Source organism: Thunnus albacares, chromosome 1 (genome assembly GCF_914725855.1).
Source record: "Thunnus albacares chromosome 1, fThuAlb1.1, whole genome shotgun sequence".
NCBI classification, from domain to species: domain Eukaryota; kingdom Metazoa; phylum Chordata; class Actinopteri; order Scombriformes; family Scombridae; genus Thunnus; species Thunnus albacares.
The window spans coordinates 12,727,543-12,753,968 of record NC_058106.1 but is presented as its reverse complement, the minus strand read 5'-3'; the positions used below and the strand labels follow the sequence as shown (position 1 = coordinate 12,753,968).

The window sequence follows — 26,426 nt, the reverse complement described above, 5'->3', positions numbered from 1 at the left end:
TTATAAGCTTGTTTCCAGCACACACGTCCTGGTAATGTCACGGTTTGTGCGACAGCTTGGACATTCTGTCATTCAAAGATTATTATCTTCTAAAGACATTTGACTTTTTTTTTTCCTTGAGTGAACTTAAATGTGAGTAGTGAAACCCACAAAAGTGCAAATGCACTGGTTTTGGAAAAGAAACTAGCTTGCTTGCTGTAATCTTAAGCCTTGGATCTGTAATTATTTTCCCCTCTTGCGCATTATAGGGACAAGGCTTTTGACTCCATTATCTTGTGACTATTCCTGGAAGTGCCATTTCTCTGGGGGTGTAAGGGTTGGGGCTAGTGAGGTAAGCCTAGAGCCACTGGGAGTTTGTTACCAAACACGAGTTAGTCATTCATGAAATTAATTGGTGCAGGATCAGCAAAGGGAGTATGTGGCACATGTGGATCTCAGTGTGGCTGTCAGTATCAGCAAGAAGGAAGTCTAAAGCAATGAGAAGTTGTTGTTGTTGTTTTTTTTTATGTTATGTGCAGGGACACGGAGACCTGCTCAACATGGATTGCAATGTTTTGTCTGTGTATCGTGCACAGTGTGAATGTGTGAGCATGTGAAGGAGGAGCAGAAGCTGTCCAGTTGTTGAACAGCTTTGTTTTTTGTCAAACAGGCTCCTTGTCAGCAGGCTGCAGTTTACAGTACAGCAAATGGCAGGCGTATATGCTCATCAGCATCTCAGCAAACTCATGTACTATAATTCATTCATTCATAGACAACCTGAATTATTTACACAATTATATACTCAGCAGTCTGCTCCAGTTTGTTAGCTGTTGGATTAGCTCGAGTCAGAGAGCCTAAAGTCTAAAGTGGACACGACATGTCCTGGATAGGAGCGTCGGCTGGGCACACAGCGATCCACTGGAGAGGGGAAATGTAATGTGACTGCAGTACTAACGCCAAGGGACACATGGATTGCTGCCAAGCCTGCTCTCTGGACGCTGCTCTGGGCTCAGAAAGAAAACATGCACACCCTCCCACCCCCACTCCACTTCCCTCTTTCTCTCCTTATAGTTCAGTATTGAAACACTTATCCGAACAGCATCTCCGCTGCCCTCTCAGTGCCCAGACTGAGCAGGTTATTGTGTTGTTATAGTTCATCCTTTGTTGCCTGCAGTAATTGATGTGTTGCCAGTGCAGACTGCGTCTCTCTCTTGTTAGGAGGAGAGCTCCATGACCTTGTGGTGGCCCTGAATGCCAGTCAGAGGTGCTTATCAAAAGTTGCCTTTGATTGCACCTCTAAGATGGCTCACTTTGCCTCTGAGTGAGTGGCTTGCAGCAGCTCTGTGAGTAGGGGGAAAAAAAGAAAGTGAGACAGAGTCAGAGGGAAGGAGGGGGGTTGAGGTGGGGAGTAAGTTGACTGCACAGTTTGCAATCTCATGTGTCATCTTTTTGGCTTTACTCAGTCTGACTGGTTCTCTGTGAATGGTGCTCTTTTAATCCGTAGTCTCTTGAAGTTCTGGGTTAGGGAACTAATACTCCTCCTATCTCCGTTCTCTCTATCTTTACTTATTTGGCCTTTATTTTTTTCTTTCTCTGAGCTTAGACTGGCTGTGCTATAGAGCTGCCAAATGGCCATCTTGACTGAGTGAGTCAGTGAGAGGGGCTGGCAACAGCAAAGATCCAGGTAATCCTCCCGGTCCTTAACCCAGTTAACATCCCTGCACCTCTCGTTCTGCAGCAGCATCACCTAAAGATTGAGGAATGCAGCAGTTGACAGAACGGGGGATATGATGACAAATATAGATGATATAAGATATATTTTTGTTGCCAAACCTCCAGTGCAGATTCACAATGTCTGTCCTTGCAACAGACATTGTGAATCTGTTTTAAAAAAAATACAAATCAAGACATTGCTCACATAATTCTAGTTTCACAGAGAGCCATTGTCATTGAGTCATGGATGAAATATTATACTCTCCTTCACACAAACATCTTCTGGTCTTTGAATGTTGTTTTATTTTGTCCTTTGTCACTCACCAACATAAACATCATCCAGCTTCTGTTCAGGGGTGAAAAGGAGACAATGGGATGTGACGGGACACCAGCATCAGCTGAAAAAACACCAGATATCCCCTACCAGTCTGTGCATGCTAGCCAAACGGAAGGTGTTTGCGCAGCTATGCTAATGCAGTGAGGGAGTGAGCATGGCATGTCACGGGGAATCAGGCAGCCCACTGCGGATGTTTCAAAGGTTAGAGAGTGTCCGCTGCATGGGCTGGGGGCATTGTCGGGGAGGGAGATGGGAGCTGACAGCAGGACTCAGAGTCCAGGTGAGCTTTGCCAGACCAGGCTGCAGGACACAGATACTTCATCACAGACCAAGCAGCCCTGCTCATACTCATTAATTCACATCCATGCACACTTGTGAGCAGAAGAAGAAGGCAGGTACACACATACAATCACATGCAGATACATGGACACACAGACTTATGTAAAAGCACATTCAAAGGCCAGTATTTGCATTCACTCAGAATCATGCATAGTGGTTTGCAGGCACACACACACACACACACACACACACACACACACACACACACACACACACACACACACACACACACACACACACACACACGAATACACACACACACACATACATATATTATAATCTTGACTTAAGAAGAATATTCACTGCAGAAATCTGTTTCATTTACAAAAACAGTTGCACCTGTGCAGTAGATCTCTGTAAGTGTGGTTTGTGTCTGTGATTTTTATCACACAGTATGATGTCATATCTTATGGGGGTTGTAATCTAGTCTCACTACATTAATTACCTTAAAGTAATTCAAATTCTTTTATTAATGTAGCCTTGTCAAGAAGCTCAGTAAAGAGAAAAGAGTTTAATGCAACAAGCTGTGGTTGTTAAGCCAAGTTATGGGCAGCGTAATGTTTTGTTCATCTCTAAATTTTATTTTGCCATTTAATCACTGAAAACATATTTGCATGTTATCATGCATTTGTTCTGGTTTCTACTTACTTTACCTTAAAATTATATCATACATATATTTTTTACAGAATGATTTGGGATCACTTGGGATTTTATAGATTTGTACTGTATATCTCCATACTGCAGTATTTTTGCATGTACAACAAAACATTCAGCTTGCGTAGACTGCGGGTTTTGTTAACTGTATTTTGCACAGCTACCTGTTCCCAGTGTGGATGTAGCCAAGAGAAAGTCAGTAAAACCTTACAGAGAGCATAGTTAGTGACCCTCTCTTTCTATGTAGGACATGTGGACATTATACTGTGAGCATCACAGTATAGGAAAATGGAGATATATCATGCCTTTTAAAGACCTAAACAATTGTATTAATTTTATTTTATTTAACCTTTATTTAATCAGGAAGTCTCATGAGATTCAGTTTGCCCATTGGAATGAACCCAATGAGAAGGTGAAGGAGAGTGGCTATTAAATATTGAGCTTTTGCTTTTTGCTTTGCACTTCTATAAATGGTGAGAAACATTATGTTAGTTGAATCTGAGTTCAAAAATTGATTGTGATTATTCAGTCCTTTAATTCTATTTTCAGTTCCTTATCTATTGCACTGCTTTCTCCCCACACATACACACACACTGACATCTTGCATGGTATGCAGTCTGCTCTCCACTTTGAGAGCTGGTGCAGGGACACAAGGGAAGCATTTTCCCCATAAGAGCCAAAGACACGTGTGCTGCATCATCCAACAGAAAGACCAGTGTTTTCTTACCAAGGTCACAGAACATGACATCTTAGTCCTCCTGAAAAAGAAACACATAATGGCAATAGAAAAGTAACATCTTCTAGTGCACAGAAGCAGTTTTCCTTTAGGAAACAATGGCATCCTGACAAATAGTTTTGGGAACAAATATCACTGCTGGGCCAGATAAACTCAAAGGAGAGCAGGACAGCAGGGGGACGGGATAGGGAGATTTATCAAGTAGTAGAGTTATTCTCAGAGTTTCATCTTTAGAGCTATTTTGTTGTTTTCACTTTTTTTATTTTTAGAATCAAATATTTTGAGTATAATGAGATATTTAATTCACAGCCAATCACTTATCTTGTATCATGACAGATATTATAGCTTTGTTAATTTGAGCTAACAAAGCCCACAATTTTGAGCTGATTATGAATCATCTCATTGCTCGTAAGGACCACACAAAAAGGGTAATTGTTGAGGCAGCAGTCAGTTTGAGAAGAAAAAACACGCCCCTTACAGAATACAGAGGCAGAGCGTTCTATGATTTCATGCAGGATTTGGGGAGCGTTGCGATGACTCACAGCAGATGTGAGTAAGCAGTGAGAGTAGAGCATTCATAAATAAAATAAATGTAACTCACAATCCATCAACAAAAGCCATCTAGAGTTGAACAGTGCATTGCACAAGTTAACTTGTCATCCAGCAGTGTGTTACGATTTTCACTGTTACTATACTATCTACTCACCAAATTGTTGCTAACATGAAAGCAACAAAGAGTAGTGACTCTGTGATGGGGGGGAGGGGCTGCTGTCTTACTTATTTTAGTACTTATTTTTGTTCATAATAAAACGAGTATTATTCGTGGTCACTCAACCTCTCTCTGGCCTTATGAACCGACACCTTTTCATAAGTCTTTTTCTTTTTGCCAATACGTGTTTATTGGCTGGCATTTTTGATTACACATATTTTTCTGCAAAACATAGGATAAGAAAGATCTGCTCTTAACCATGTGCATCTGGTTATGTTTTAAAATGGGGGCGCAAACTTGGAAAGATGTATAAGTGGTGGAGGGGGGGCTGGGTGTCCTCCCCCAGAAAAAAAAATTGCAATTTTAAACAATTTTCCTGCATTTCTACACCACCTAACCTCTTGGATTAAATCAAGAAACAGCCACCTGCACTAGTCTAGATTAGTTAGATTGATGGTGATATGAAAACCAAGAATGCATCAAGAACGGTATATAATTGGGTGAATCAGGACACGAAAAGATTATTGAAAGAATGGCTATTTCATATTTGAAATTATATTTATAAAAAACATTATGTAGCCTAAAATGGTTGTAGGTTTCAGGCTACTAGGCCTTCTTCAAGGTCAAACAAGGAAAAACTGTTTATATAAATGAAATATTGACATTGTTTAACAGAAATGTAAACCTGGTTAAACATTGTTAAACCTGAGGGTTGCTATTCTCAGCACTCACAAGGCCATCTTCAAGGTCAACAATTGCAACAAAGTACAAACAATTTGGATGAATGAAATAACCAGAGACAGAGACACAGAGTGTCCTGTAACTATAGTAACTCATTCTAACTCCTGCCTGCGTGCACACAGCGCGAGAGGAGAGGGAGAAACGCTGTGCTGTTGCCAGAAGAGCCGCTGACTGAGATTACTCTGAGCAGCATGCATGGGAATAAATTACAATAACATAGATTTGTGTATATTTCTGGCTTTCGTCCTGATGGTCTGAATAACTCGCTGCTGCACGGTGCTGCTGTTGCGCTGTGCTGCTCTGTCTTGTCTGTCCAAGCGCTGTCAGTGTCCTCTTTACGCGCTGTGACGTTATCAGTTATGAATTTGTTTTTCACTGCGTAAGAAAATAGATATGTGGCATGAGAGCATGTGAAAAGTGTCAATTGTGTGAGTCTCACGGTCAATGTGTGAGACTTGGCAGACCTGGTATGATGTTTGCTATGTTCACCATCCTAGTTTAGAAAGATAGCATGCTAACACTTGCTAATTAGCACTAAACACAAAGTACAGCTGAGGCTGATGGGAAGTCATTTGTTTTACCAGGTATTACTATAAATCTTTTTAGGAGCAGTAAATCTAATAATCTTAATCTAGTATTATTTCTATCGTTTACATACAAACATAGCATGCTTTTTGTGATTTTCTGTTATTTTTATACTGTTAAGATGTTGGATGTCTATGTTCAACATAGTCAAAGGTCCAAAACTTTAGGTGAACGTTTGTAAAAATTCTCCCGGCAAGTCAAAAGCCCAGGCTTCAACCTGCTCTGAATGCTTCTTTTCCAATGTTACCTCTACTTCCTCCTTGTGATGACATCAGATTGTTCACACATGCCCACAAATGGCTGTCTGTTCCATAGTCTTTGTTGCTTAAGTTGTTCCATGGGTTGTTCGTGTTGTCCACTCACATATTTCAGATCAGAAGTTTCAAGTTTCCATTTCAAGTAAAAAACAAGTGAAATCCTACTACTACTGATTGTGTCATGGTTTGTAGTAGCCTCCTGAGCTTCCCGGGAAGCTGGCGGAGACGTAGCTTCCAGAGGCTGGCCAATCGGAATGGAGCGGGCTCATTGGGGGCCTTAAAGAGACAGGAGCTGAAACGGCCTGTTTCAGACAGTGGCTGAACTAAGGGGCTGCATAAAGGACAAGTATAAATAAGGAGTTTTTTAAACTGTAAATCATGCAAAGATATTCCAGCAGAGCCCCAGATTAAAAACATAGACCTGGAAAAGTGCATGATACATCCCCTTTAAAGATTTGTTGTTTTATATTACATTTTATATTGAGTTTTTAAAAATATATTTATCTTTTTTTTAATGAAACACATCATATTGCACATCTAACTTTGCCCCTGTTTTACAGTTCTTGATATTCAGGACAGTGTTGAGCTTCAGGGCAGCCATCTGCATTTAGCCCCTCAGCACTGTCCGCTAATCTCTTATTGTTTAGCTCGGAGCGGGTTGCACCAGACCCAAACCCTGCCATGGATTTTTTTCCCCACACTTGTAGTTCAGATGGCACCACTAAGTGTCTGGGCTTCACTTGCTTTCTGCAAAGACAGTTAGATGGGGCCACAGGGCTCACTGCAGCTCACCGCCTCATCTTGGCAGTGTTGGCTTCATCCAGAAAGCCACAGGACAAGAGGATTTAATAAAGAGCTGCGATGCTCCTCTCCAGAGGGGATTACTGGAGCATTGCTGCGGGAAATGGACCCCCCAGCACAGCTACAGCCAGGGCTGGCCCGCTAGCACACACTTACAGTACACGCACACAAACACGTGCAAACACACACATGTACACACATATATGGTACAAGCGTGGTATTTTTACTCTATCTTTCACATTCACAGCTCTCCTGCTAACTTGGCCATCGTCTATTCATCCATGCTCTCTCTCACACACAAGCACCCACCAGTACACACAACACAACAGTAAGAGCAACACACAACATGAGATTGTTCATATGCTTCATTTACAACACATATTCCTCGCTCACTGTCATGTCAAATCATGCACTCTCCCTTTAACTGTTCCCCCATCTCATTTTTCAAACCATCACACACAATCATAACTACTTTACACTCAGTGACCAGAAAAAATATTAAGTCTTTCTACAGTCTAATGCAATCCAGTCACCCTGTAGTGAATGTGATGTGCTTATAATGTTGACATTTTGCTGATCACTCAGCTCGTCAGTTTCTGAAGCCATATTTAGTGATGTTTTTGATGGGTTTTATTATATTGAGAGGTGTTTCTACTGTCCCAACATATGTGTAAATAGGGTAGACAGTGGAAACACTTCTCAGAAATTACCCTAACCCTTCTTGACCCTCTCAAAAATTAAACAGTACAATTGTCACAAAGGGAATATTTACTGCAGGGTTGTTGTTTTATTACACAGTACAGGTGTTTTCTGTCTACAGAGGATATATTATAAGATTTCACTCATCCAGATGCACAGATGCTGTAACGTATGCTTGTTGCCAGATGAGTCACAACAAAAAAATAAAAGTAGCATTTACATACTCATAATCAGCTCCAGTTTAACTCAAACCCATACTGGCAGTTATGATCTATGTGTGAGTGTTGAGGCTGTATTTCCATGGTACGGTGGGTTTTTTTCCTTGCCACTGAGCACATTTTGGTACCTTGCCAGTGGGAGGAGAAGTACAGTTGGGAAGTGTCACTGGTAATCGAGCAGCACCCTGCAATTATGGAGTCAACATTGACAGCATTTTTTGCCGTCCGCCTGCTCAGAGTAGGTGAGCTATGCACTACACATGGCGCACCCTGAAAGACCTCTCCAAGATGACCTTTTTCATCTTTTTCATTCATTCATCATACATTTTTCAATCTATACACATAAAGAAAAGCATGCTGTAAGAAGGCTTTCCCTTTCAGTTGATTAACTCCCCATGCAGCTGTCTGTTACAGCTTTCCTTTTCTGAGGGTTTTTTTCATCTGCAGTGCCTAATGTGAGTGGCGTCCATTGTCAAATTACAATTAGGCACATCAGATCCACTGTGGCTACTTTGAATCTTGCCCAAATAGCACCAGGCTGTTACAAATTAACCACATAAACTTCTACACTCTTTTGGGTATCAAACGATCATACCATGGCGTTCCACACAGTTTGCTAGTGAAGCTGTGAAAATCAACAAGACTATGATTTGCTCAAGTTAGGGTTGAGTTTTTAACCAATAATGTATCTTCAAAAGGCTTTGGCAGAGAACATTGTGCAGATATGTTTAATATGCATATTTCGTTTATAGGCTGATAAAAGAATTTAATCTCGGCAGCATTTCTCTAAAATGTGTTTAGCTATGAACATAATTCTTTGGAGAATCAGGTATCATGGGAATCATGGTCATTTGCAGATGAGAAAATTTGCTTAGTCTGAAGAGAAGCTCTTCCAGACCTTCCTGCCAAATGCACATCACGGTGAGGACAGAACTTCTTTTAGAGGGGATGAGAAGAGCAGTTGTGATTTGCCGTGATCGTTAACAGCCCCTAACACACCCAGACTCATTGACCACATTTTTATCACACACCCACACGCAGCTCACTGTCATCATACCTACATACAAAAACATCCACAAAAGCCAATGCTACACATGTTGTTGATTTAAGTGGACATTGCCTCATACAGCACAAGGAGGCTCTTGGTGTGTGTGTGGCTGCAGGTTTGCACAAACATGATCGTTTTAGAGATATGCAATATCGGAGGGTAAATTTGAAGCAAAGAACGATGGAGAGAAGGACAGTTAGGGTGGAGAGTGAAACTACATGTAAGATACACAGCAATAAGTTGGATGAAGGATTCTTTAAAAATTTGATTTGATGTAGGCTAAGGGGGGAAAAGTAGGAAAGTGCATGCCATGGGAGAATTGAGAGCATGTGTCTGTGTGGATGAGCTGGAAATGGGTTTTTGAGAAAGAGAGAGTATGATAGGAAACACAGGAAGGGCGGGCGGAAGATGAGATGAAAGCTAAAGAGAAAAGACATTAGATGATGTGTTCAAACACATGACGCACTGGCAAATAACACGTACACCAAAACAATATAACCCTGTCCATATAAATACTCATATACATTCAATGTATAGTATTTACTGCATGTATACGTTATTCTCATATATGTTTATCCATATCCATATATAGATGAAGTATACAGAAGCCTATAGTTTCAGCATACCTTACTCTCTTATACTGCCTTGCTTTCATGAATAAAACACTTGCATGCACATACACACACATATACTACATTCACATATGTTTGTTTATGCACACATGCATGCACGCACACACACACATTCTGTGCAGGCTCTCACACAGACACATTGCAATTGGATAGTGCATGCATCCACATGCGACATCTGCATACAGTACAGACACATTTGCACCCACACACACAGCCTCTGTGCCAGAGCTCTACAGCAGTGCAGCTTGTTAAATGGAGCATTATTTTCCTGAGCGGGCATGGCAGATGAGGGCTGGCAGACCTCTAAGCTCTGAAAATGGCATTAAGTGCTACACCGATGGATTATAGAAAACTTGTAGATTTTAATGCTAAAAAAATAAAACAAAATAACACTGGAGTTCACATTTTGCTTAGTTTTTATTGTGTTCACTTAGCATACTTTATCTACAGAGAAAAAAAGCTATAATTCTAAGCTTTAGGTCATGTTGAAAGAGGTGAAGGTAAATTACAGGGTCTTATAGTCTGTGGAGAAATGGTAGGTCTTAATATGTTTCACTCTCTGTTGTAGTTGAATGCACCACAAGTAAAATTCTTGTCTACCACCACAAAGACCCGGGGTAGATTCCCAGTAGCAGTGCCTTTGACTCCATATTCATTGGTGGGAGAACTGGGGGTACTTTTCCTAGCATGATATGCAAAAACGTATTTGTCCTCAGTGAAATGTATTCTGTATATAAAAAAGTGTGGCCATTGTGGAAATCCGGTTAGTTTTGTTTTTGGTTTTTTTATGTTGTTGTTTTTTTGGTAGTTTGTTTTTGATATGTAGGCTGGGTTGTGTTTGAAAAATGATAAAAGTCAATGCTGTTGAAAGTGTTTTATGTGCAGGGGCAGTTTAAACCAGGATACATTTATACCTTTTAGAGGTTTGTAGTGATTATGGATGATCCACTCAAATCTGGGTCTCTTCCAGCTAAACTGGGGAAGCCTTTAGCAGAAAATGTTACCTGTTTGCATTTTTGTGACGATGAATGACGTGACTGTTTATGATAGATCAGGAATGACAGTAACACTGGTATAGGATTTCATTTACTCAAATAAAACAAATAGATGTCTGAGTTTAACTCAATCATATTATTGTACTTTCTCTTTTCTTATTGTACTTTCTCTTTTATGCTGTGTTTTGTTGCAGAGATTTGTTTGCTGACACGAGGCAGAAGGACAGCCAGTGTCCGGGCAGACACGTACTGTCGTCTATACTCATTGTCTGTGGACAACTTCAATGAGGTGCTGGAGGAGTATCCTATGATGAGAAGAGCCTTTGAGACTGTTGCTCTGGACAGACTGGACCGTATTGGTAAGAAAATAATCTTTAAAATGATCATTTCAGATTGAAATCTTGAATATTTTTTAGTACTGTAAATAATATGCCACCAACTGCATTTTGCAACTTTTTTCACTGAAAGTCATTGAGAACTAGTGGGGACAGTTAAGGCATACAGTACTCATTATTCAGTTTGTAAAAATGCTACTTCTGTGTGTTCTCTCTTCAAACTATAACTTTCAAATTATTTCTGCAAACCAACACAAAATTCTCAAATAGTACATGACATGAAACATCAATTCAGTGACATTTATGCTGCTTGACGGTCATGTATAGAGTCTGAAATTGTTATAATGGAAAACATAAGATTTGTGTACTTTTTTTGTTCAACATCAACTTGACAACTCCTCAATGTACATTTGTAATATTTGAAAATAAAGCTTTGATTAATTGTATCTAACTCAGTCAGCACATCATTGAGTAGATTTCACCCCTGTGCTATGAAAGGATCACTCTCCTAGATATATTTCACTTTATGCTACTCATGAGTATGTGTGTTCAGCAAGACACACTGACAATGAAGAAAACCAAAGTCTTTCAAGCCAGAGCTCACAGACAAAACTTTAGGATTGTAACAATCTTCACATTGATACTCAATGACTTAAATTACTTTCAAAGTCATCTGCATATAAACATGCAGATGGAGCTCTGGTTTTGAAATCCCTGCGTGACTTCTCTTATGCATACAATTGATATTCTCTCCATATCCATCACTCTTCCCAGGCTCAGCCTGGGCAGATGAAAAATTCACAATGAAAGGCACGCCTGTATCATCACTCAGCCATCGCTGCATGCTCTGTTTTATCCTCTGCTATGTTTAGAATGGAAGATAGAGAAATTGCTTCAGGGGGTCTCTTTGTAGAAAATGGCTGCTTTGAAAAGATGTGGTGGGCTGATAGTGATGTTTCTGTGAGACGGTCTCTTGCGTATGTCCTTTCTCCCGGGCTTGATGCTCATGTACACCCTTCTTCCCTAATAAAGTCACTCACACGGCACTGATCCACAAATTAATTACTGTCTTGATGGACTTTGCACAATCTGATTGGTGGTGTGCAAGTGATAAAGGGTCAGGTGGTGCCAGGGTCAAGCCGGATACCTCACAGCAACACCTCTACTAATCTGCTACCAGTCATAACAGAAAATGGAGAGATTGATCTGGGCCTAATTGCATTTACAATATTTCTGGATTTCACAGCCTTTTGTTAGCATCAAATTGAAAATGGCAGTCATGTGAATTAACCCTGTCACTGCTAATGCGACCATTCAACAATGACTAATGGACTTTGAGGTCAGAGTTTCACACTTTTCTCTAGTAGGTAGGGTCAGCAGATAGTATGCCTGTCACAGTGACGCAACTCCAACTTGTCTCTTTGACCTTGTGCACAGCTCACAGTTACTTTATTTTCAGAGCACATATTCCGAGACTGGAAAATGAAAGAGTACAAATGATCTGGAGCAAGATTTGTGGAAAAAATTAAATTGTGGAAAAAGTCCATACTTTTATTGAATCTCGAATTTTGTTTTTCATTTTTTTCTGTGTCATGAGATTGCTTACTCCGCAGAAATTGTAGCAGTTTAGAACAATAAAGGTTTCAGGTTGATCCCTGATTTTTAAGAAGCTTTCCTTTTGATATTAACAGACAATAATAGGAGAGAAAATATGACTAAATACCAAAAAGATAATTGTAGACTTGACCCATACCTCAGCATAGCTCACACTCTATCAGAGGCTCAATCTACACCTTCTGGTACAATGTTTGCTTTATGTTTTGTCCCTGTTACCTAGGGAATCACAGTAAGAGCTAGACAAACATACACTGCCTACACCTTAGGCTGTCATGTTTTCTGAGCTTCTGTCTCTGGGTAGTTATCTCCCACCTATCTTTTGTTGTTTCTCTTATTCTGTACTCTTTCATACATTGTCATCTTCTGCTACATCTCTTTCTTGAATCTCTTTTCCTCCCTTTTCCCTGTGATTTTCAGTTGCACCTTTTTTCTTTTTCCCCTCTTTTTAACTGTTTGTGTGCTAGCTTCTGTTAGAGAGCGTTGTTGGAAAATAAGGTTGTTACTAGAGTTCATCCACAATGTCAACTGGGCTCTATCTGCTTACAAGATTTATGCTCATGCTCCTTTTTTCCTTTTCTTTCTTACCTGTAACTCTCTGCGTGTGTGTCTGTTTTTCTGTGTGTCTGTTTTCATGTGTGCATGTGTTTTTACAGGCAAGAAAAACTCCATCCTGCAGCACAAGGTACAGCACGACCTCAGCTCTGGTGTACTCAACTACCAGGAGAATGAGATCATCCAGCAGATTGTACAGCATGACAGGGACATGGCCCACTGCGCCCACCTCATGCAGAACGCCCCACCCCAGACACCTCCCTCACCTACCCCTGTCATCTGGGCCCCACTCATCCAGGCACCTCTCCAGGCAGCAGCTGCCACCACCTCAGTAGCCATTGCCCTGACACACCATCCCCACCTCCCACCAACGCTCTTCAGGCCTCCACTTTCTGTTCTGGGGTCCCTAAAGGACCCTCCTAGCCGGCTTAAGAAGTTTCACACGTTTGTCCCTCCATCCACAACTCCTGGATCTGCTGGGGACTCTCCATCTAGCACACCCTCTAAACTGCGCACTGGGGTGGACATGCCATTGCTGGCCTCTTTTCGGGCCCAGCACATGACGTCAGGTTCAGGGGCAACTGGTTCTAGCCAGCAGGCCTCAGGTAGCGGAGGCCAACGTGGGCCTTGTGGGACAGGGTCTGGGTTCCGTGGAGGTGGAAGCGGGGCCTCTGCCTTCCCCTTCGGACCATACTCATCCTCTGGTTCACCCTCATCTAGTATGGCCCAGCTACACCCACAACCACAGCAGCAACAGCCCTTTCGCTCCAGCACCCCACCACTGTCAAACCTCTTCCACCAAGGATCTGCAGGTGGAAGCACAGGGTCAGGAATAAGTGGAGGTGCAGTTGGAGCCTGTGGTGGTGCAACAGGTTGGTCTTCAAGTGGAGCAGTTGGAGGTTCTGTGGAAGGGGCCAGTGGAGGAGAGACTACCTGGGCTAGAGAGGACTTTACAACTGCAGTGACAGAAGCAACTCCTGAGGGGCACTTTGGGTTGGGAGGAGCTATTAGTGGATTAGTAAGAGGGATCTCAGGGGAATCAATGGGAGGGATATCTGAAGGATCAGTGGGTGGTGCTTGTGGCAGGTCAGCGGGTGGGGCCTCAGGTGGATCAGTGGGGGGCATTACCTGTGGGTCAGTGAGAGATTCAGCCAGGAGATCAATGGGAGGGGTTTCAAGAGGATCAATCGGAAGAGCCTCCAGGGGATCAGTGGGAGGGGCCTCTGGAGAGTTACTGGTTGCAACGACCACTGGAGGATCATTGGGGAGGGCTTCTGGGGGATCAGTGGGAGGGACTTCTGGAGAATTGTTGGTAGTGACGACCACTGGAGGATCATTGCACAGGGCTTCTGGTGGACCAGTGGGAGGGACTGCTGGAGAATTACTGATCGCAACAACCACTGGAGGATCATTGGGGAGGGCTTCTGGCACATCAGTAGGAGGGACTTCTGGAGAATTACTGATAGCGACAACCACTGGAGGATCATTGGGGAGGGCTTCTGGCGAATCAGTAGGAGGGACTTCTGGAGAATTACTGATCGCGACAACCACTGGAGGATCATTGAGGAGGGCTTCTGGCGTATCAGTAGGAGGGACTTCTGGAGAATTACTGATAGCGACGACCACTGGAGGATCATTGGGGAGGGCTTCTGATGAATCAGTAGGAGGGACTTCTGGAGAATTACTGAGATCTTCTGGGGGATCAGTGGGAGGGGCCTCTGGGGGACCCCTTGGAGGGGTTTCTGGTGATTATATGGTAGGAAATCCTGGAGGATCATTGGGAAGGGCTTCTGAAGGATCAATATGTAGCCATATAGGAGGAAGTTTGAGTGGGCCAGGGGGAGGGATGATTGGAGGCCATAGTAGCAGAGCAGCAGGGGGTGCGGTAGGGAGTCATTTAGGGGGGTCTACAGCTTGTCCTGTAGGAGGGGCTTCTGGTGGAATTACAGCTGGACTTATTGGTTCCTCCCGTTGTCAGAGTCCCATTTCTACCGGCTCGTCCAGCCCTTTGCCTCGTCAAATTCTCCAGCCACCCTCTAAGCCTCCTCACTTGGCTCCTTTGCAGCAGTTTGCTGGAGGAGGCAGGACTAGCAGTGGCTTAAACCTCTTCCACTCCCCTCCACAAGGCTCCCCATCCTCTAGTAGAGGACATCATAGCCAACAGCCTGCTGAGGACTCCCCGTCATCCCTCAGCCATTTTAGCCTGGCAGGCCTCCAGTCTGGCTTCCTGCCTCACCAGATGTCCCTGGAGAGGTCTGCCCTGGCCTCCCTGGCCCAGTATGGCTCAGCAAACGCCTCTCCCTGCCTTACCCCAGTGGCACCCAGCCCTACTATTCAAAGCCCAGTGGCAGGCAGGACTTTCCATTACAATGACCCTTCCAGTGCCACAGGATCCCACAGTTCTCTGCTCATGCCCCAATCTTCTCTCCCTCCACAGCTTCCCAGCCAGCCACACACAACAGGGAGAGATTCTCCACTGGGCCGCTTTTCAGAGGACCTAAAGCTGTTATCCAGCTCACACCCATCTCTGCCCCAGGAAGTGGCCCAGGCATTAGGCCACCAAACACCTCGCTCCTCTGTGGAAACTGGATACTACCCCTCACCCTTCTCATCACCCGCTCTCGTGCCCAAACCCTGTAGCTCAGTGCCAGGGCGCATGACTCCTCCAATCCAGATGTCTCCGGGGCACCCTCACCAGACTCAATCCCCAGGGGCCTCCCCGGCCTCGCCTCTACGAAGGGGCTCTGCTGCCTACTCATCAGATCTAGAACCTCAAACTGTCCGCTCTAAACTCCCTTCCAATTTGTGAGGATTGATCACACCCTCCTGTGCTCCTCCGAACTGAAACACACACAAACTATATCCATGTGTGGCATTATTTTCTTTCTGTGATCAGACTTCACTGTGTTCCGCCTCTCATTTTACCAAGATCTTAAATTTACTGTGATTTAAAAGACACTTTACCAGGTAACTCTGAGCATAGAGAATACTCTATATTTGTTTTATGCTTTGTCCTCTTTTTTATTCATACATACTGTATATAGATAGAGATATATTTAAATGATAAGTTAATCAAGGGACTAGGAGGGTGTGAAAAACGATCTCCATTTAAAGGACAGTCATTTTCTTTATTTCTATAACTATGCCAAATTCATCTGGTGATTTTTGGGAAGACAATTCAATGGACTACACAATAATACTCTTTTTCTGCAGGAACCTATGCACTAATACCTGCATGTATAAAGGCTTTTTGTGTGTTTCAAAAAAAGTTATCTAAATTTTTAGCTAAAACAAAATGCTTCGACAGGCTGACTCTTGTACCATCTCATACAGGATCACATATTGTTGATCCTTAAATGTATCTATTAGATTGTACTTATTTATCCTCTGTGTAAACTCTTCAAAACCTGATGAGAGATGGAGAAGAGACTTTAGGAAACCAAAAAGACTTTTCCTGTGGGGTAATAATTCACCTCCTCTTGGCCCTTCTATCCTTATTTTGTACCACTTTATCATACCAATACTGTTTTTGAAGCAGGGGGAGAGGGGTTCAGCGAGCTACCCTCCATCTCAATATTGAGACATAACAGTATGTGAGCGACTGGCTTTCTGCAGAGTCCTCAACCATGTCCTAACAAGCTCACTTTGTCTTCCAAGCTCATGCCGCTAATGTGTGTAGAAAGCATGTGTTGTTTTTCTTCCTGACTGCGTGCAACTGTTAATGTGTGAGTGTTAGTGAGAGTAAGTGTGTGAATCAGTGGGACAGTCAGATGCAAGGCAAGACTTTTCCCTGGACTGATCAAAAGGAAGTTTGCCTTTTTTCACACAAAAACTAGGACTTCCATTAACCCCAGCTTGTGTGTTGCATTGTGTAGCACTTGGACCATTCAAAAATAATCAAATATATAGTTGCCCCAAAACCAGACTTTCAATCATTTAGCAAATACAGTATATACAATACACAAGCTGAAAGATCCAAAAAGTGCTGGAAATGGAAATATGCCACTTGATATTTAATTTGTGCATTACTTCTTCTACTGTAGCTGCTATATGGTCAACATAGGCATGTCTCCTCATTGATGGCCAGTGCTGAGTTTGAGATGTTGAATGTATGTACATTTTTTGTTGCTAAAAGTAAGTACTGTAGCTATGGTAGATGCACTGAAGGGGACTTAAGAGACTGTTCCATAACAGGTCATTGGTTCAATATCTTTGACTGATGTTTTCATCAGCAGATATTTCTCCTGCCAAAGTGTCCTTTAGCAAGACACAGAACCACTACCCACTCATTTGTTGTAAGGCAATCTGGATATATGACTCAGTAAGTTGCGTACAAATGTGCACTCATTACTGCATATGCTCCATTATGTATTGCCATACAGCTGTGCTGCTGCTGTATCTCGAGAGAAATTGCTTGGGAACTTCAAATGTTATTATTGAGCCCATGAAGGTGCAGGGAAGCAATCACTGACAAATATTGTGTCAGAATGGACATTTTAAAATGTACCCCACACTATTCAGTTTTGATTGCATTTCTGCAGGTATTTTTGAATTCATGAAATATATATATATAAAAAAATATATATAAGTACATACATATACCTGGAGCACCTCTATGTAGGTGGCATTTAGCTGTTTGCCATCAAAAATCAAAGATGAGAAAAGGCCCTTTATATTTGTGTATTCATTCAAAATCCGGTGACACTGTCAGAGAGCCTTACAGTTGCCAGAAAACAGAATACACAGTAGAGCAAGGTATCACTAAACTCCCAAAGGAGAAAAGCTGTGTTATGCTTCTACATGTTTGTCTGTAGCTCATCATCAAGACAGACCCAGGTTCCACTCAGACAGCTGAGTCCCTAACTCAGTCACAGCACTCAGCCACAGCAGCCTAATTTAACAAGACATGTCTGTAATCCCTTGACCCTCACAGGCTATCATGCACTCACACACAGAGGTGCACAGTGACCATGTTCTCCCCTCATTACAGTTCCCAGAAGTACCTATAATAAGGTATAGCAATACACATGGCATGACACACAGCTGCACAAATGCACATTTACAGACATGCCTACAACCTCAAGAACACTCTTTGAATGCTCTTTGAAAAACAAACAAAAAAAATTGACAATCCTTTTTTTCTCCACGACATTTTATGTTGTTAAAAATATCCTCAACTGAATTTGCCGTTAGCAAATATATGAGTCTCACTTTCTCATCTTATTCAGATCAGCCAGGCCATTAGCCCTCACCACTTTTATGATTAGGAATTTCATGTATAATGTTGTTGATGACATGGATACACACACTGTAACCCTAGACAGAAATTTTCATCTGTTAAGTAAGCATGTAGTCTTCTATAAGAATTAAGCTTCATAAGATATTGGGGCAACATAAAATAAAAACAATCTCTTATAATCCACCTGTCACCCATCATGTGAAATGTAGAAATTCAACTACTGACATTCAATTAAACGAGGCAGATTGAGGGGAAATGAATACAGCAAAAACTCTATGATTATTTGGCATATCATTTCAGAATTAGATTAAATAGTTGAAATCAATGATTCACATGGCCTTTTCATGGTCTTCTTCACGGACTGAGTAGGTGCTTCTAATGGCTAGAACAGCTTTTTTTTTTTTTAAGCTTTCACACACTGGCTGTTGTTTAACACTTTGTCCTCATCTACAGTTCAGCTATTTAAAGGCTCTGAAACATTTACACGGGCTATGTGTTTATGTGACACGTGAAGCCTTGCTTGTAGGAAGCCTGGGTCTCTTTAGACCACCGTCCAGTGGGGCAAAGGGTGAAAGGGACAGAGCACTGAGACAGAATGACAGAAAGTAAACACCAAGAATGGTTTCACCTCTGGAATACTGATTGTCTGCACACAGTGTAGGTGTTTAAACCTTGGTCTTCCTGTACCTGCTAGTCTTGCACTGCACAAAAGCAGACTGCTGTGCCCCCCACATCAGGAAAAAGTCCCCTTTTTCCTCACAATGTGACCTTATTAAGGTGTATAGTTGGAAAACAATTTGAAGCTGGTCTGAGACAAAGGTGTGTATGTGAAGAGGTGTTGATGCAATGAGGGAATGATGTAGTCTGACACTCAGCCACAGGGAAGACAAGTAGACAGGCACCCCATTAGGTACTCATGTTGACGGGGTAGTTGTTTCTTGGGGATTTGTAGCATGTCACCCCTTCCTTATGATTGTTCCTGAGTGCTAGTGGATGTTTGTCAGTATTGTATTGATTGGAAGGATATGAGGGAAAGCTTTGAGTGTTGCTATGTAGCTAGCAGCTAGTGTGTGTGTGTGTGTGTGACTGTGTATCCCGCTCTGCCTGGCAGGGTCGATGGCTGGGGCTGGGCGCTGTCTGAGGAGGGTGGGACAGGGAGGCACAGGTCAGAGCTTACAGAGAGATAGACATTGGACAGGGATTGATTAGTTGGCCTGAACTTAGTATGGTCTATTATCACAGATAAGTGGTTTAGGCGAGGGGTGGGTGGGCACACAGTGTATCAGTTGAATCTGTCACTGTCAGTTAGAGAGCTGCCACAATCTGCATGATGTCCTGTCGGTTTCAGCTAGACCAACATATTTGCAAAATCTCCTGTCTTGGACTTTTTATGTAAGAAAAGTGCCAATTTTTATGAAATTAGAAGAGAAGTTTTTGATTGATGACCACATAGTGTTGAAATTATGTAATGGAAATGAACAGGGGTTTCATAATCCTTTGGGTCATGAAATTTTCTTAACTCACAGAAGACCATGTAATCCTTTATTCCATGTAAAGACATGAAAATAACCAAAATTGGAGTAACAAGATTTTCACCTGACAGCAATGTTTATTCTTCAAGGGGATTTGCTATTTCCATCCACCCAGACTATTTGCTGCAGCCGCATCTGTAGCGTAATGTAGTATGGAGACAGTGTTTTTTAGAGGAATCAGCAGGGAATTAGATAAGGAGGCTTTGAAACTTTGTGTCTTTTGAGAAAAAGCGAAAGAAAAACAAGGGTGACTCACTCGCTCATGCAGCAAACTATTTTCATTATGTTTCCCTATGTCACCCATCTAAACATGGTAAGACCACTGCAACAGAGAAAATAGCAACCAAGGGCAGTTGAAGGATCCCAACAGCTGCCAGCGTTCTGTCCAAACGCCCCGAGCTAGGCTGTTCTGAAATCAGTTCAGAGGACGACAGTGGAAAAGCACCTGACATGTCTGTGTTTTGATCCTGTAAGGTACCACTGTTTAATTTTAATGCCCTGCCTGAGTTGGTTGCCCTATTTTATCTGAATGTAACTAAATCTAATCTAGGTCTGACAGAAGTAGTTCATATTTTCCTCTGTTTTAGGCCATACTTTGCTCTGGCCTTGCTGTTAGCCATGGCTAGCTACGCAGACTGGCACCTCTGTACCATTTCCAATTCATGGTTGTTTCTGTAACGCAGCATTCCCACAATCTGTTTGGTGCACTTCCAATTTCGCTGCCTAATCTTAGCCTGCCTCTCCCTTTGTGCTGCCCTGCTCGCCCATGAATATGGGTTGGTGAATCAGCGATGCACACTAATGAAATCATTTGCTGTGATTGAGGATTAGATGTAGCAGCAGCGGAATCGAACCTGCAATTTCTCCGGGGAGAGACGGCACGTGTTTTTTTTCCGAGGCCCTCGTTATTCATTCATAACTGCAAATTCCCCCAACCCTTCCACAAACACTCAATTTATTTATCATACGCAAGCAGCAGAATCAGGTGTTCGTATGACAATGTACCTCAGAGTGATTGGATATGATATGAAGATTGCTATATGTGGTAGAAGGTTCTGTTTATCGTAGCGTCTAATACAACTGACCTCTTTTGCTGCTGCTCCAATGAGATGGAATAACACAACAGTAATGTTGTTCTGACCACAAAGTTGGCTGTTGGGCAGTGTAACCTAGATATGACCCAGTTTAGAGATACTGTGCACCAGTAGGGTGCCTGTAAGTTCACTCCAAGACTGTATGACCTTGAGATCCTTTAGCATAATGACACTGTTTGTTCATAGTAGAGACAGCTAAATATATGAAATTTGACTTGGGTTGGTAAATTCAAAAATTAACCAATTAGAAGCTATGATTTGGTTCTGAAAATATGTTGTCTGTATGTTTCTCTGCTGGGGGCAGCTGATCAGAAAATCCTGTGTTGCAGCCAAAGGTGAGGCTGCTCTTCACTGGATTAGAGTTGGGGGGGAAACAGAGAGAGAGAGAGATGAGGGTTTACATAAAACATTGTGCTTCTCATAGCCGTCTTTCGTTTGCTGAAGTATGTACTATAATTCCACTTAATCTGATGTTTGGGAAAATAATTTCAACAAGGTACTTATAAAGATTTATATATTTCCATAGGACCTATTTATATTTCTATATTCATTTTAGACTCTCTTAATAAGTGATGTCATCACCATAACAGATAATGATAAGCAATGTTCACCAAACTGTGTATGTACAGTTCATAACATGTCCATGATTTTTAATGAAGCGCAGGAGTGGGACATTTTCTTCACATGATGCTACAGACCAAGACTTTCTACTCGAAGGCTCAACCTTTTTGTTTCACAAAGGCAGAGACTGGTTCAGCACTTCTTACAAGGACACACAACCTTTTGGGGAGGACAGTATTTTGACCGCTTTGCTAATCATCAATGGATATCAGTCTATTTTTTCTGCATTTAACACGGGAACTATGGGAAAAAGCAATAAGGGAACTGTACAGGTATGGTGTGACTGGATGTGTACCTACGGGACATTGCGCTGACCCACACAACAACCACACACAGTAGTTTGTGTGGCGGTAAAAGGAGTGAGGCAAAAACTGCATTGTCGATAAGCACACATACTGGATGAAATAAAACGGTATAGAATAAAATATAAGGAACACCTGCTTGGAGTATTTTTTTTCTCTGTTGTTCGCAGCACATGCAGCATACTCTCAGTTACGCTTCACAAGGTCGCTTAGACATAGCACAGTGCAATATGCACACCTTTTCTGACACTGCCTTTTCTGTATATTACTGTTTCTCACAGATTTTTGGGATATTCATTTTTGCCTTCCTCTGTGTACGTGTGTGTGACTGGGTGCAGGAGATGGCGAGTTTGTGAGGTTTTTCCTATTATTTAAATAAGTCTTTCACACACACTCTCAAACACAGATGCACACAAAGAGCGGTCAAGAGACAGGTGAAGCTCCTCAGAATGCTGGAAATGTTGGCAGAGTGTAAAAAGGAAGACAGTCTGCGTCTGCCCCTGTGAGCACTCAGCCATCTGCTTCATTAGAATTCCCCCTTGAGGTAACCTTCCCTTCTCCAAGAGGAACTCATTGAAAGTGAAGGGCTTTATTTTAGATTGTCTATTGTAATTACACATTATTCTCCTCCTCTGATGCCTGCCTGCTGAGAGGAGAGGAGCTGGCTTACAACCGCCCGCTCGGCATCTGACGGTGATGAAAAAAGCACACAGGAGTGTGGTGTAAATGGTGCACTGCCGCTGCTGCCACGTGAGCCTCCTGTATGCTGTCTGAGTGTGGTTTTGTGCAACGGGCCAGCGAGGTCATGGTGACATCCTCGTGGCTGAGGTGGCTGTCTCTCTGCTGCCATAGAGGGACAACCAGCACTAATGCCTTCCTCTGCAGCATCTGGGATAATCTGCTCTAGTTCTCCTTGGGTCAAACTCAACAGTAATTAATCCTACCATTACCCCGCAGGCCTCAGGGTTAAAGCACTGTATATGCGTGTGTCTCAAGTTTTTTTTCTCTTTTTCCAGATAGGCCCTTTCAGCTCCTGCCATCAACACTGGTGCTGGAGGAGAGGGAAAGCACGGCATGACTTTAACAACCACTTTAAATTAAAATGTTTTAATAGTGGCATTTGAGAGGTACATGGGGATTTGGGTGGATTTCAGAAGGCCAGAGGGATGAAACTTGAGTGTCCTGAAAGACTGAAATCTGTGCAGAGCAACAGTAGGTCACAGGCATCATCAGAAAGTGCTTTCATGTGATGTGAATGGCCTCTTTTTTTTCTGTTTGTCGTTAACAGCAGCCACTTTTATTTGTTTGTTTTTAAGGAAAATGCTTTTACTTTTTCCACATCTTTTCACGCTCATAGTAGGCAGGCCTGGCACTATATTTTTTGGCAGCACGAAGCCCAGAGCACTCAGAAACACACACAGTAACTACAGCACATCCGTATTAGTGCTTATTTTCCTCTAAAACCCTGCCTTCAAAGCCTTTTGACATCTGCCAGTTTGTTCGTAAATATTGTCCAAATGCCAACTTTGCAATGCTCCAGCTTTTGATGCGAATGGCTAAAAGTTTTCTTTTTGTGTCAGTGTGTATGTGTGTGTGCCTCCTGGGATTAAGTTCATGAAAGCATACGCATGGATAACATCAGAAAGATGGCCACAGGTTGCCAACCTGATGTCCCCTCTCTGGCTCCCCCTCCCACCTTCCAAAAAAAAAAGCCCTGGTCCTCTGCTCGGTCCTTCCCTCCCCTGTTGAAAAATCATGATGGTCAGAACTGGGCCATACATGCCCTACTTAGAGGTAGAGGAAAGTGCTGACAAAACGACTGAAATATGCATGGGTTAGTATTAAAAGAAAAGGCTGTCAAGGTGATAATATGAGTTCTGAACTGATAGTTCCCATCATCAGGAGAAGAAATGTGATTAGCACAAAGGTCAATGTGTGTTTCCTGTGTACTTCAGTGCCATTGCACTCATACTGTGCTAAAATCTTGACTAAGACCCACACTGTAATGTACATTTAAAGTATATCTTATATAATATCCACTATTTTTGAAGGTTGTCTGGCCATTTCCAAGTCACCGAGTGTTAATCAGAACTGAGAGAAATAGACTTTGATGTGCCGCCTTGAGCTGCGACCCCACTGTGATATGTAAACACAAGCACCAGCAACTCAAGTTGTCACCCTGCCATCTGCTAACAGTCCATCCTAAATGTCCATTTCTGAGTACAGCCAAGCCACCCTCCAGACAAACCCTCAGAGGTTGATACACTTAGCTGCCTATTTCGGACTAGGAAGGCTTAAATCCGTGTTTGAGTGCTCTCAAAATGTTTAAATACTGTTTATTGAATCGGTCCTTGAGATCGAATTGCAGAGATTAATTCCAAAATGTGACATCCACTATTTCAAAAACATGACCCCTTCTCTGCTTAACTGACTGCTTGCATGACTGTGAAATACTCTAGTGGGATATTTTGGGGTTGTAATTTAAAGGAGAGTGATGTTCAGTAATGGTTTATGAAATGCGGAGCAGTAAGCTGATATAGTTTTCTCTCCGCCACAAACATAGCAAAGAAACCAAATGCATCTCAATATATTAGCATGCTATAAAGTTCAGTGGATGATTCCTACATTTTTCATAAAAACTGTCTCTCCTCGAAAAATAATGATATTAAAAAGAACCCAGAGGAACTCATTTGACAGAGAGGAAATACCATTTTCTTATTTTTAGCAATTATAATCCTCCATGACTGGTGATCCCTGCAATACCATCCTCCTCCACTTCCTCCTGCTCCTCCTCCTCCTTTCCCCCAGTGAGAGCTGATGGGGGGAAAGAGATCTCCCTTCCTCACATCCCTCTTCCCTCTTTGCTCCCGAGATGCCGCATCCCTCATTACACCAACCGCTTGCTTTTCACAGGGTGAGGGTAAACTGTAGAGAGCAGAAGGACCAGTCCCCCCCCCCAACCCCCACCCAGCCTGCAGCCTCTGTTCCCTGTTTATCATATTAGCCCATGCCCTTGAGCATTTTGCAGCCAGACTCATCCTTTGAACTAAGGAGAGAAAGCAGACCGGGGCAACCATACCATAAATCATGTGGGTTTAAATTCTGACAGTAAATGGCCTTGTACTAAACCATCGCCAGGCTTCAGAATGGAGCGTCTTGATTGGCTGTCTTGGTAGGCTTGTGTTCCTGCCATGGCTCCCCTTCCAGCCTTGAGAGAAGACAAGCAAAACACAGCCGTTTATCTCCTTTATCTTTATCTCTTTGGCTATTAAAACAAAATAAGTATTAGCAGTACAATATATTCTGTGATAAAATCATGCCAATGTGGGAGTCAGCCATGAAGAGCTGAGGAGATCAAACTATCACCAAACATATGCATCTAGGAAGGCTTAATTACACCAGTGCTGGACTAGCCATTGTTCAGAATAATTAAGATAGTTTGAAGTGTCATTACTGACTCCCATAATTATAATTTTGCAGAAGAGCCAGTCTGTTGAGCAGAATCACTCTTGGAGGGGAGCTGAGGAGAGGAGCAATTTTGGAGTCAGCCAGCCAATGCAGTGAATGTCACGCTGGCCCTGCTGACCTCTATGCTTCATCTCACCTGCAAATTAATGTCTTAGCCACTGGTGGGGGGGTGGGGGGTGGATGCAACCCATTCATGCAGTGGATTCCAGGCCCATACCAAATGTGATTGGAGCAAATTTAAAGACCTCATTAAGTTAATCCTCTGAGGTGAGAAGCATCCAATTAAGTCCTTATCATTTGATAAACAAACAAGCAAATAAGCAGGCATTCCTGAGGTAGCCATCTTATACCTAAACAAAACGTTTCCCTTCAACCAGGTAACAGATGGCAGAGAGTCAAAGTCAACCTTGCAGTCAACGTCCTTATATGTCAAGTGGCCTGTAATGTTATGTCATATAGCCCAGGAGAGCTGTTACATATACCAGTGCTGAGTGAAATCAGAATCAGCTGTGATTGTTAGAGGTTAGTAAATGGAAGGCAGAGAGGCCTTTCGCTGAATGATTTTTTTTTTCTCATTATCGAGCACAAAAATTCCCTATTGCTGATCACCTCTAGTGTGCTTAAGAGTCAGAAATAGATCTAACCATAAGGCATAAAGGACTGTCTGTTGAACAATCAGCAGCATCCTTTATAAAAATAGGGCTATGGAGGGGGGAGAGCGGTGGGAGGGGAAGGAGGCAAAGGCAGAGATGATAGAAGAATGAGAGGTGGGCTCAGAAGTGGGTATTAGTACCAACATCCATCTCATGAAGTGGGTTTCACAGAGGCTATAGAGTCTTTACATAGCATGAAGGAAGCAGATGCTAATTTGTATAAAGGATGACTCACTTTCATTAGCAGAAGTGGATCATTCTGAGCTATTGTACCTTTGATGTTTCTTCCTTAGGTGTGTCACAGGGAATATTTTTTTATTTGCAAAATGATCAAGATTTACATTGCATGTAATTGACTGTGTGTGAGTGTATGTTAGTGTGTAACCACATAGCTCACAGCAGTGGATTCAATAGACAGTTACAGTACGGTGCCAACTTCCCCAGAGCAAAACAGAGAAAAAAACAACAAGAGGGAGGAGTGAGGAAAATTGTATTGTGTGTGTGCTCACATGTGTGCCTCTTTGGCTGTGTTTATGAGTGTGTGTAAATGTGTGTGCCAGGACACAAATG

At 42.5% G+C, this 26,426-nt stretch overlaps 1 protein-coding gene across 3 annotated transcripts in view; it reads left to right on the top strand.

The window, feature by feature from the left end:
* Positions 1–21,838, top strand: part of LOC122968669 (potassium/sodium hyperpolarization-activated cyclic nucleotide-gated channel 4-like) — an 82,011-nt gene extending 60,173 nt beyond the window's left edge. For all 3 annotated transcript variants that reach the window (XM_044334262.1, XM_044334181.1, XM_044334098.1), the window contains 2 exons: positions 10,638–10,802; positions 13,049–21,838. In XM_044334262.1, coding sequence (XP_044190197.1) covers positions 10,638–10,802; positions 13,049–15,756 — 2,873 coding nt within the window. In that variant the 3' untranslated portion in view covers positions 15,757–21,838. The remainder of the gene's footprint in view (positions 1–10,637; positions 10,803–13,048) is intronic.
* The last annotated feature ends 4,588 nt before the right edge of the window (positions 21,839–26,426 follow it).